General features: G+C 41.9%; 1 protein-coding gene across 8 annotated transcripts in view; it reads right to left on the bottom strand.

Moving 5' to 3' along the window:
• Pls3 (plastin 3) overlaps nucleotides 1-13628 on the bottom strand; it is a 94652-nt gene that overhangs the window by 23253 nt on the left and 57771 nt on the right. For all 8 annotated transcript variants that reach the window (XM_006257434.3, NM_031084.1, XM_063280326.1 and 5 more), the window contains exon 3: nucleotides 11040-11203. In XM_006257434.3, the coding sequence (XP_006257496.1) occupies nucleotides 11040-11203 (164 nt within the window). The remainder of the gene's footprint in view (nucleotides 1-11039; nucleotides 11204-13628) is intronic.

Here is a 13628-nt window from a genome sequence, read left to right as displayed (position 1 = left end):
ATCTCTGTTTAAAAATACATTGCCCCATTAGGCTTTCACAATCAAAGAAAGCAACTGTGTTAGTTTATAAGTATAAAACCCAGTGTTCTGTGTATATGGTTCAGTAGTAGAGCATGTGCAAATACAGCATGTTACCTAGCATGTGCACAGCCACCGTGTTTAAGTCATTGAACACAATAAGTCAAAATAGGAAAAAAAATCAACATTTAAAAAGCCCAATAGCACAGCATGACAGCAGATGCCTTTAATCCTAGCACATAGGAGGCAGAGGCAGGCAGATCTCTGTGAGTGTGAGGCCAGCCTGGTCTACAGAGAGAGAGAGTTCCAGTAGGGTCTGAGTTCTTACACAGAGGAAATCTGCTTCAATAAACTAAAAAATATGTAAGTAAACAAGACTAGTAACTTCAATTCGTGATACTCAAAACAAAAACAATTATTAATTACAGTCCTAGCTTTGAAGTTTGTTTACAATATCTGGAGCCTCTTTTGTCCTTTATCTGTCCTTGAAAATTAATAGTGACTGGTATTCTTTGTAGCTTAGTTTACACTGAATACTGTTTTAAACTCTAATTTACATAAAAATACTAAACCTAGCATGTAAGAACATGTGTCCTTTCTCTTCCCTCATACCAACAGCCAACAAGAGTTGCAGTCTCGCCCAGACCCAGTGAGAGAGAGACCCAACCGCCTGGTCAGGTGGGCACTCCTGAGGCTGCAGAGCGGAAGAGACCACCAACACTGCTCACCCCTGCCCACATCCCTGGCCCAAGAGGAAACTGTATAAGGCCTCTGGGCTCCCGTGGGGGAGGGCCCAGGAGCGGCAGGACCCCTGCCACAGACACTGCCGGACCCTGAAGGAAACAGACCGGATAAACAGTTCTCTGCACCCAAATCCCGTGGGAGGGAGAGCTAAACCTTCAGAGAGGCAGACAGGCCTGGGAAACCAGAAGAGACTGCTCCCTGCACACACATCTCGGACGCCAGAAGAAAAAGCCAAAGACCATCTGGAACCCTGGTGCACTGAAGCTCCCGGAAGGGGCGGCACAGGTCTTCCTGGTTGCTGCCGCTGCAGAGAGCCCCTGGGCAGCACCCCACGAGCGAACTTGAGCCTCGAGACCACAGGTAAGACCAAATTTTCTGCTGCAAGAAAGCTGCCTGGTGAGCTTGGGACACACGGAAGCAGAATTTCTCTAGAACCGGGCACGTTCTGTGTTTACCGGAAGTCCCACACCCGCGGATCCCGGCCCGCAGCAGCTCTCTGCTCCCAGACCCGGTGAGAGAGAGACCCAACCGCCTGGTCAGGTGAGCACTCCTGAGGCTGCAGAGCGGAAGAGACCACCAACACTGCTCACCCCTGCCCACATCCCTGGCCCAAGAGGAAACTGTATAAGGCCTCTGGGCTCCCGTGGGGGAGGGCCCAGGAGCGGCAGGACCCCTGTGCCTAAGACACCACCAGAACCAGAAGGAAACAGACCGGATAAACAGTTCTCTGCACCCAAATCCCGTGGGAGGGAGAGCTGAACCTTCAGAGAGGCAGACAAGCCTGGGAAACCAGAAGAGACTGCTCTCTACACACACATCTCGGACGCCAGAGGAAAAAGCCAAAGACCATCTGGAACCCTGGTGCACTGAAGCTCCCGGAAACGGCGGCACAGGTCTTCCTGGTTGCTGCCGCTGCAGAGAGCCCCTGGACAGCACCCCACGAGCAAACCTGAGCCTCGGGACCACAGGTAAGGCCAAATTTTCTGCTGCAAGAAAGCTGCCTGGTGAACTCAAGACACAGGCCCACAGGAACAGCTGAAGACCTGTAGAGAGGAAAAACTACACGCCCGAAAGCAGAACACTCTGTCCCCATAACTGACTGAAAGAGAGGAAAACAGGTCTACAGCACTCCTGACACACAGGCTTATAGGACAGTCTAGCCACTGTCAGAAATAGCAGAACAAAGTAACACTAGAGATAATCTGATGGCGAGAGGCAAGCGCAGGAACCCAAGCAACAGAAACCAAGACTACATGCCATCATCGGAGCCCAATTCTCCCACCAAAACAAACATGGAATATCCAAACACACCAGAAAAGCAAGATCTAGTTTCAAAATCATATTTGATCATGATGCTGGAGGACTTCAAGAAAGACCTGAACACACTTAGGGAAGCACAGGAAAACATTAATAAACAAGTAAAAGCCTACAGAGAGGAATCGCAAAAATCCCTGAAAGAATTCCAGGAAAACACAATCAAACAGTTGAAGGAACTAAAAATGGAAATAGAAGCAATCAAGAAAGAACACATGGAAACAACCCTGGATATAGAAAACCAAAAGAAGAGACAAGGAGCTGTAGATACAAGCTTCACCAACAGAATACAAGAGATGGAAGAGAGAATCTCAGGAGCAGAAGATTCCATAGAAATCATTGACTCAACTGTCAAAGATAATGTAAAGCGGAAAAAGCTACTGGTCCAAAACATACAGGAAATCCAGGACTCAATGAGAAGATCAAACCTAAGGATAATAGGTATAGAAGAGAGTGAAGACTCCCAGCTCAAAGGACCAGTAAATATCTTCAACAAAATCATAGAAGAAAACTTCCCTAACCTAAAAAAAGAGATACCCATAGACATACAGGAAGCCTACAGAACTCCAAATAGATTGGACCAGAAAAGAAACACCTCCCGTCACATAATTGTCAAAACACCAAACGCACAAAATAAAGAAAGAATATTAAAAGCAGTAAGGGAAAAAGGTCAAGTAACATATAAAGGGAGACCTATCAGAATCACACCAGACTTCTCGCCAGAAACTATGAAGGCCAGAAGATCCTGGACTGATGTTATACAGACCCTAAGAGAACACAAATGCCAGCCCAGATTACTGTATCCAGCAAAACTCTCAATTAACATTGATGGAGAAACCAAGATATTCCATGACAAAACCAAATTTACACAATATCTTTCTACAAATCCAGCACTACAAAGGATAATAAATGGTAAAGCCCAACATAAGGAGGCAAGCTATACCCTAGAAGAAGCAAGAAACTAATCGTCTTGGCAACAAAACAAAGAGAATGAAAGCACACAAACATAACCTCACATCAAATATGAATATAACGGGAAGCAATAATCACTATTCCTTAATATCTCTCAATATCAATGGCCTCAACTCCCCAATAAAAAGACATAGATTAACAAACTGGATACGCAACGAGGACCCTGCATTCTGCTGCCTACAGGAAACACACCTCAGAGACAAAGACAGACACTACCTCAGAGTGAAAGGCTGGAAAACAACTTTCCAAGCAAATGGTCAGAAGAAGCAAGCTGGAGTAGCCATTCTAATATCAAATAAAATCAATTTCCAACTAAAAGTCATCAAAAAAGATAAGGAAGGACACTTCATATTCATCAAAGGAAAAATCAACCAAGATGAACTCTCAATCCTAAATATCTATGCCCCAAATGCAAGGGCACCTACATATGTAAAAGAAACCTTACTAAAGCTCAAAACACACATTGCACCTCACACAATAATAGTGGGAGATTTCAACACCCCACTCTCATCAATGGACAGATCATGGAAACAGAAATTAAACAGTGATGTAGACAGACTAAGAGAAGTCATGAGCCAAATGGACTTAACGGATATTTATAGAACATTCTATCCTAAAGCAAAAGGATATACCTTCTTCTCAGCTCCTCATGGTAATTTCTCCAAAATTGACCATATAATTGGTCAAAAAACGGGCCTCAACAGGTACAGAAAGATAGAAATAATCCCATGCGTGCTATCGGACCACCACGGCCTAAAACTGGTCTTCAATAACAATAAGGGAAGAATGCCCACATATACGTGGAAATTGAACAATGCTCTACTCAATGATAACCTGGTCAAGGAAGAAATAAAGAAAGAAATTAAAAACTTTTTAGAATTTAATGAAAATGAAGATACAACATACTCAAACTTATGGGACACAATGAAAGCTGTGCTAAGAGGAAAACTCATAGCGCTGAGTGCCTGCAGAAAGAAACAGGAAAGAGCATATGTCAGCAGCTTGACAGCACACCTAAAAGCTCTAGAACAAAAAGAAGCAAATACACCCAGGAGGAGTAGAAGGCAGGAAATAATCAAACTCAGAGCTGAAATCAACCAAGTAGAAACAAAAAGGACCATAGAAAGAATCAACAGAACCAAAAGTTGGTTCTTTGAGAAAATCAACAAGATAGATAAACCCTTAGCCAGACTAACGAGAGGACACAGAGAGTGTGTCCAAATTAACAAAATCAGAAATGAAAAGGGAGACATAACTACAGATTCGGAGGAAATTCAAAAAATCATCAGATCTTACTATAAAAACCTATATTCAACAAAATTTGAAAATCTTCAGGAAATGGACAATTTCCTAGACAGATACCAGGTATCGAAGTTAAATCAGGAACAGATAAACCAGTTAAACAACCCCATAACTCCTAAGGAAATAGAAGCAGTCATTAAAGGTCTCCCAACCAAAAAGAGCCCAGGTCCAGACGGGTTTAGTGCAGAATTCTATCAAACCTTCATAGAAGACCTCATACCAATATTATCCAAACTATTCCACAAAATTGAAACAGATGGAGCCCTACCGAATTCCTTCTATGAAGCCACAATTACTCTTATACCTAAACCACACAAAGACACAACAAAGAAAGAGAACTTCAGACCAATTTCCCTTATGAATATCGACGCAAAAATACTCAATAAAATTCTGGCAAACCGAATTCAAGAGCACATCAAAACAATCATCCACCATGATCAAGTAGGCTTCATCCCAGGCATGCAGGGATGGTTTAATATACGGAAAACCATCAACGTGATCCATTATATAAACAAACTGAAAGAACAGAACCACATGATCATTTCATTAGATGCTGAGAAAGCATTTGACAAAATTCAACACCCCTTCATGATAAAAGTCCTGGAAAGAATAGGAATTCAAGGCCCATACCTAAACATAGTAAAAGCCATATACAGCAAACCAGTTGCTAACATTAAACTAAATGGAGAGAAACTTGAAGCAATCCCACTAAAATCAGGGACTAGACAAGGCTGCCCACTCTCTCCCTACTTATTCAATATAGTTCTTGAAGTTCTAGCCAGAGCAATCAGACAACAAAAGGAGATCAAAGGGATACAGATCGGAAAAGAAGAGGTCAAAATATCACTATTTGCAGATGACATGATAGTATATTTAAGTGATCCCAAAAGTTCCACCAGAGAACTACTAAAGCTGATAAACAACTTCAGCAAAGTGGCTGGGTATAAAATTAACTCAAATAAATCAGTTGCCTTCCTCTATACAAAAGAGAAACAAGCCGAGAAAGAAATTAGGGAAACGACACCCTTCATAATAGACCCAAATAATATAAAGTACCTCGGTGTGACTTTAACCAAGCAAGTAAAAGATCTGTACAATAAGAACTTCAAGACACTGAGGAAAGAAATTGAAGAAGACCTCAGAAGATGGAAAGATCTCCCATGCTCATGGATTGGCAGGATTAATATGGTAAAAATGGCCATTTTACCAAAAGCAATCTACAGATTCAATGCAATCCCCATCAAAATACCAATCCAATTCTTCAAAGAGTTAGACAGAACAATTTGCAAATTCATCTGGAATAACAAAAAACCTAGGATAGCTAAAGCTATCCTCAACAATAAAAGGACTTCAGGGGGAATCACTATCCCTGAACTCAAGCAGTATAACAGAGCAATAGTGATAAAAACTGCATGGTATTGGTACAGAGACAGACAGATAGACCAATGGAATAGAATTGAAGACCCAGAAATGAACCCACACACCTATGGTCACTTGATTTTTGACAAAGGAGCCAAAACCATCCAATGGAAAAAAGATAGTATTTTCAGCAAATGGTGCTGGTTCAACTGGAGGGCAACATGTAGAAGAATGCAGATCGATCCATCCTTATCACCCTGTACAAAGCTTAAGTCCAAGTGGATCAAGGACCTCCACATCAAACCAGACACACTCAAACTAATAGAAGAAAAACTAGGGAAGCATCTGGAACACATGGGCACTGGAAAAAATTTCCTGAACAAAACACCAATGGCTTATGCTCTAAGATCAAGAATCGACAAATGGGATCTCATAAAACTGCAAAGCTTCTGTAAGGCAAAGGACACTGTGGTTAGGACAAAACGGCAACCAACAGATTGGGAAAAGATCTTTACCAATCCTACAACAGATAGAGGCCTTATTTCCAAAATATACAAAGAACTCAAGAAGTTAGACCGCAGGGAAACAAATAACCCTATTAAAAAATGGGGTTCAGAGCTAAACAAAGAATTCACAGCTGAGGAATGCCGAATGGCTGAGAAACACCTAAAGAAATGTTCAACATCTTTAGTCATAAGGGAAATGCAAATCAAAACAACCCTGAGATTTCACCTCACACCAGTGCGATTGGCTAAGATCAAAAACTCAGGTGACAGCAGATGCTGGCGAGGATGTGGAGAAAGAGGAACACTCCTCCATTGTTGGTGGGATTGCAGACTGGTAAAACCATTCTGGAAATCAGTCTGGAGGTTCCTCAGAAAATTGGACATTGAACTGCCTGAGGATCCAGCTATACCTCTCTTGGGCATATACCCAAAAGATGCCTCAACATATAAAAGAGACACGTGCTCCACTATGTTCATCGCAGCCTTATTTATAATAGCCAGAAGCTGGAAAGAACCCAGATGCCCTTCAACAGAGGAATGGATACAGAAAATGTGGTACATCTACACAATGGAATATTACTCAGCTATCAAAAACAACGAGTTTATGAAATTCGTAGGCAAATGGTTGGAACTGGAAAATATCATCCTGAGTGAGCTAACCCAATCACAGAAAGACATACATGGTATGCACTCATTGATAAGTGGCTATTAGCCCAAATGCTTGAATTACCCTAGATCCCTAGAACAAACGAAACTCAAGACGGATGATCAAAATGTGAATGCTTCACTCCTTCTTTAAATGAGGAAAAAGAATACCCTTGGCAGGGAAGGGAGAGGCAAAGATTAAAACAGAGACTGAAGGAACACCCATTCAGAGCCTGCCCCACATGTGGCCCATACATATACAGCCACCCAATTAGACAAGATGGATGAAGCAAAGAAGTGCAGACCGACAGGAGCCGGATGTAGATCGCTCCTGAGAGACACAGCCAGAATACAGCAAATACAGAGGCGAATGCCAGCAGCAAACCACTGAACTGAGAATAGGTCCCCTATTGAAGGAATCAGAGAAAGAACTGGAAGATCATGAAGGGGCTCGAGACCCCAAAAGTACAACAATGCCAAGCAACCAGAGCTTCCAGGGACTAAGCCACTACCTAAAGACTATACATGGACTGACCCTGGACTCTGACCCCATAGGTAGCAATGAATATCCTAGTAAGAGCACCAGTGGAAGGGGAAGCCCTGGGTCCTGCTAAGACTGAACCCCCAGTGAACTAGTCTATGGGGGGAGGGCGGCAATGGGGGGAGGGTTGGGAGGGGAACACCCATAAGGAAGGGGAGGGGGGAGGGGGATGTTTGCCCGGAAACCGGGAAAGGGAATAACACTCGAAATGTATATAAGAAATACTCAAGTTAATAAAAAAAAAAAAAAAAAAAGAGTTGCAGTCTCTGGTTCTTGTATACTTAAGCTTTGGTTCAATTTTCTTTGACACCTTGCAAAGTGTTAAATGAGCAGCAAAGCACATAAAGAGTGGACAGCCATTTCAATGTCCCCCCTTTTTCTAACAGTCATGTCCATAGTAATATGATGGTATATATGGGTCACTTTAACATCATTGGGATGTCCTTGGAGACCAGAAGAGGGCAATGGGTTTCCTGGTTGTTTGGGAGCTGGGAATGAAGTCTGGGATTTCTGGAGGAGTAGTTAGTGCTGCTGAGCCATTTCTCCAGGTCCCAGTCCAAGTGTCTTGATGAGCAGAGGACCGACTAGAAAAGACTTCTCACCCTCTAGACAATGCTGGCCAACTCAATTTCTCTTTCATACATGCTTGTTTCATGTTGAAGCAAGGCATCGAGGTCACCTTTTTAATTGCAGCAGGCGAGGCAGAGGTAGGTCCACTTCTGTTAGTTTGAGGACAGCCTGGTCAACATAGTTCCAGGACAGACAGGGCTACAGAGACGGATTCTCCTCAAACAAGAGAGAGTGGAAATCCTTCTAAATATTACTTTGATCTTAGATGTCCTCCTCAATTTTTAAAAAGTAGATTTTTCTCTTGTGGTTTTTATTTATTGATGTATATGAGTGCTGTATTCCTGTATGCCTTGCACAACAGAAGAGGGTATCAGATCCCATCAGATGGTTCTGGGCCACCATATGTGTACTGGGACCACTGTGCCCACTCTTCAGCCCCTCCTTCCTCTTTTACTCTAGAAAATCCCTGCTTTCCCCTAAATTATTATGCCTCTACTTTTAAAGTACATACTAAGTCAATGTTACTTTGTGACTTGAAAGCCACTAAATGATGTGTGGAAACTGCAGTGTTTAAAATATACAAAATTGAATGTTTTATCATGATTGTTCGTTGTAGACATGTTTATATATAATTTTGACCTCAACAGTACTAGTTAGACTACAGATTCTAATGACTTTGGCTGCCTCTTTCTGGTGGTTAAAGACTCCCGGCTGTAAGTTATAGGAAAAGCAACTGGCCATGGTTCCCAACCGCTCCGGCCTGCTTTAAATTCACAGTGACACATGCAAAGTACACACAGAGACATGCAAGTGCTGATATCACGAGTCACTTGTAACTTACTATCGAACACAGAATTCAAAGCAAACGCTTTAGCCATAACTGGAGACAGAAATGATGAGAGGAAATCAGTTTATCACCCAAAATAGCAAGAACTGTGTAAGTATAATAGTACACATCTGTAGTTTTTAGTACTGACCACCCCCCCCCATATCTGACAAGTCTATTTGGTTTTAAGAAATCATATATATATATATATATGTGTGTGTGTGTGTGTGTGTGTGTGTGTGTGTGTGTGTATTTGGTGTTTCACCTGCATGTATGTCTGCATGAGGGTTGTATCCTGGAGTTACAGACAGTTGCGAGCTGCCATGTGGGTGGTGGTACTTGAACTTGGGTCCTCTGGAAGAGCAATCTATGCTCTCCACCACTGTGCCATCTCTCCAGCCCTATGTAGTCTATTTGTTTCCTAACCATATGGTGTGTACTTCACGTTAGCTCTGCTCAGAGGGAACATATCTGAATTTCAGTTGTCATATTGAGTCATGGTAACTGATGAGAGCATTCACTATAACAGCAGATATGTTGGTGCCAAGATGAAGTATGAAAAAGGAAGACAGGCATGCTGGGAAGTTGGTGACAAATATGAAACACTGATTCCTAGTTTGCAGTATACTGAAAGCAAGGCCTAACAAGATCTACTGAAATTCAGGCTTAAAATAATCACGAATAGTCAGGCAGTGTAGTATGCTCCTGCAATCCTAGCACTCGGGATGCTGAGGCAGAAAGACATCATAAACAGGAGGCCAGTCGGAGCTACACGGCCAAAGGTAGTCTTAAAAACCAAGGCAATCAATAAATAGTAACACCCACAAGATCTTAAAGTAGGCTAAGTAAGGCAGTACACGCCTTTCTCCCTCGGCTCTCAGGAGGTCAAAGCAAGATGATCATGATTTTAAAGTTAGACTGTCTCAAAAAACAAACTAAACTAAACAAACCCTAACACAAGCAAAAACAAAACCCCAAACATGTATGTATCTTATCCGAGGCAGGGTCTCTCTTTGCAGCAGTGGGTGGCCTGGAACTTGCTCTGTAGACCAATCTGGCCTTGAACTCAATCACAAGAGTTCAGTGAATGCCTCTGACTTGATGAAAGGTATGTACCACCATGTCTGCCTTTAGGGTGCTTTTTCCAATTATTCTTTCTCCCCTGTGAGACAGGGCTACCGTGTCTGGCTTTTGCTGTTGTACAATTAGCTCTGTAGAACAGGCTGGCCTTGAACTCACAGAGCTCTGCTTACCTCTTTCTCCTAAATCCTGGGATTCAAATCATAAGCCACCAGTGTTCTGGTTTACAGGATGTGTCCTACTTATGTGCAGTGCCTAGGGATTCCAGAAGTGGGTGCCATATCCTGTGCCACTGGAATCACAGTTCTAAACCTCCATTTCAATTGAACCAAGGTACTCTGGAAGAGCAGCTAGTACTCTTAAATGTTAAGCTCTCTTTGCAACCCCTTAAGGGTGTTCTTAACTGAAAGAAATAGTAACAGCTATTTAAAACGTCATCATGCAATAATTTAACAAATCTAGACTGAACATCTATAATTCACAAAAACCTTGGCTATAATTCTGGCAGCTAAAATAGTTATATCTTGATAAAGAACCACATGTCTGTCAGCCATGCTATAGGAACCGAACTAAACGCTTATAGGGGAGAAGTATTATGAAATCAGCCATGAACCTTGAGGAATAATTGATGACACTAGACAAGAAACAAAGTTGTAAATGCCTCTCCAGACAAACTGAAAAAATATCCTTCTACCTTTTAATCATCAATACGTTCGCCCTGGGGGAAAAGGGACAGTTAAATAACAGTATAGTGTATGGGGGTGAGAAAACATTCAAAAGTTCAGCTCAGGAAACTTCTAAAACTGAGTCATATGGTATCAGTAAACTCATGTAGCCCAATCTTATACAGAAAAAAAGAAAGAGTGCCTCAAAGCTGTTATTGAGTATCTTGAGAAGTACCCTCTAAAGATGCCCCAAAGGAGATTGTTTCTGCATACTGTGAACATTGTGCTATACCTTGTTTTTTCAATGTACCTTTTTTGACATCTTTAAGTATTCTAATAGCTGAAGCATTTAAATTTTATAGTCAGAATGACAAAAATGTTACAAGGTACCAGAGCATTAACATATTGTTAACCATTCAATGCAACAGTATTTTAAGATTGCCAGTATATAGTGGAACAACAATGACTTTAAACAATCAGACTTTTCGCATACTTACATAAACAAATTCATTAAAGCTTATCTTCCCATCTTTATTTCTGTCGCCATCCAGCATGAGTTTTTGAATAATTTCTCTCACTTTATATCCGGGCAATGGCATATTCGCTTCCTTGAAAAGCTCATGAAGTTCATAGTCGCAAATGAATCCATTGCTGTTGAGATCTTCATAAAATTATGAACAGAAAACCACCAAAAAACAAACAAAAATATAAAACAGAAAAGATTAGAAATCCACTTGTAAGAATATCATCACTTTACAGGCCTGCCTAATTACAGTATTATTTTTTACTCTTTGAAATCTAAGGATGTGTGGAAGAGGAATGTATATTTTTCCTGAAAGGGTAAGGTTTTATTTATATCATGTATCTGATACTTTTAAAAATGTCTACAAATCTTTATTTAAAAACAACATCCCTAAATATAAGAAACTATAATTTCTAAGTTATTATTAAATCATAGAAACAAGGAGAGTCTTAGAAACAATACTTTATACAACAACAAACTGTCACGGTGTAACCTAATTTCTACTGTCTCTATGCAGGATGTAGGATTTGATCTGTATTCTTTTCTTTTTGCAAAATGGGTTTTATGGTTTCGCAGTGATTTTATCTCAAAGCATGTCTGAGCAGGAGTAACAGCTTCGAGGGTCAATTTTTTGAGTTAAGGTGAACAAACTTTAATCTCAGACAAATAGATAGTTCAACAGAATAAGGGAGCACTGTGTAAAGCAGGCACGAAAAGTGATTCTATAGGGTTGGGGATTTAGCTCAGTGGTAGAGCACTTGCCTAGCAAGCTCAAGGTCCTGGGTTCAGTCTTCAGCTCCGGAAAAAAAAAAGACAAAACAAAAAAAAAGTGATTCTATAAATGATCTCTTTATGTTTAGTGTATTGAAGTACAGGTATGTTAAAATGTAAAGGACAAAATAATCTAGAAATGAACAAATGACCCATGATGACCATGTTGGAAATGTTTTGATCAGGGAATTTACTTAAAAGTTCTGCCAAAGCAGATAGGTGGTGCAGACCTTTAGTCCCCCACCCTGGAGGCAGAGGCAGGCGGGTTTCTGTGAGTTCAAGGCCAGCTTGGTCTAAAAAGTGGTCCCTAAGACAGCCAGGGCTACATAGAGAGACTCTGTCTCAAAATGAACAGGATTAACCAAAAGCCTCACCGGGAACTCTTCTTAGAACCCAAAGTACCCGAAAATGTCTGGCCTTACGGATCCCACATTCTAACCTCAGTGCAAACTGAGCCCGTGCGACTTTGAGGCACAGCACCATATGACAATGCACCATATGACAATGCACCATAGGACAGTGCACCATAGGACAGTGCACCATAGGAGAGTGCACCATAGGATAATGCACCATATGACAGTGCACCATAGGACAATGCACCATAGGACAATGCACCATAGGACAGTGCACCATAGGATAATGCACCATATGACAGTGCACCATAGGATAATGCACCATATGACAGTGCACCATATGACAATGCACCATAGGACAATGCACTATATGACAATGCACCATAGGACAGTGCACCATAGGACAATGCACCATATGACAGTGCACCATATGACAATGCACCATATGACAATGCAAATGGACCTTCGATGAAAACTGAAGTGGAGAAGAAGGTTGGAGCAGCAGCCATTCCTCTGCACCCAGGCAGGGAATTGAGGAGCATCTGCATGATTCTGCATGTGTTCCTGAGACTGAGTAGCACTATGCTGCCTGGGTTACTCTAGAACTCGCAGTGACTTGTGCTGATATCTGTCTCAGCCTTGTATGTGTTGGGATGACAGCCGTGCACCCAACAACCAGCTCTAGCTGAGGATGTCTCTGATTGCCATATCTGAATGGGGAGAAGATGCTCCTTGGCATCCAGTGGGTCGAGAGCAAGGACCCCACAGAATCTCCAGCAACACATCACATATGACACACCGTTGGCCACTAGGCAGCACAGACTGGTGCAGCTCAACATATAAGCGGCCCTGAGGTTGAGTAACTCTGGGTTATAATGACATTGTGGGGGCTACTGTTCAAACAGAATAGTCAAGGACCGCCATTATGCAGACAGAATAGTCAAGGACGGCCATTGTGCGAGAGCTTCCATTTGAATATAGACTTGTGTGAGACAAAGGCAGACACCAGGATTGAGCGATTTCAAGTAGGGGAAAGAGCTCTCACCATATGTGATGCGGATGTGCATGCCCTGTGCTCCTGGAACAGCAGAGGTCTAGCATCCTTCAGCACAGTGAACAAAGGGGAAAGAGGCCATTTTTCATGGCTCCTGCACATTCTTCTGGGTTGCAGTACAGACTTTGGATGTTTTTATGACATGAACTAAGTGTGACTTACAGCAGTTAACTTTGGGACAACCTCTAAAATATTAACTGTGTTGTGTCTGCACTTTTATTTGGCAGTTTGAGCTTGAGACAGGGTCTTACTCTTATAGTTCTGGCTGGCCTTGTAACCTACAGAGATCCTTGTGCTTCTGCCTCCCCAAATGCTGAGATTATAGGCACATGGCACCACGCCCTGCAAAATTATGAATTATCTCTGACCAATTTACCAGTTATAT

This window comes from Rattus norvegicus, chromosome X (assembly GCF_036323735.1).
Source record: "Rattus norvegicus strain BN/NHsdMcwi chromosome X, GRCr8, whole genome shotgun sequence".
Lineage (NCBI taxonomy): Eukaryota > Metazoa > Chordata > Mammalia > Rodentia > Muridae > Rattus > Rattus norvegicus.
Note: the sequence above shows the minus strand (reverse complement) of the source record. Positions and strands in the feature narration are given on the sequence as shown.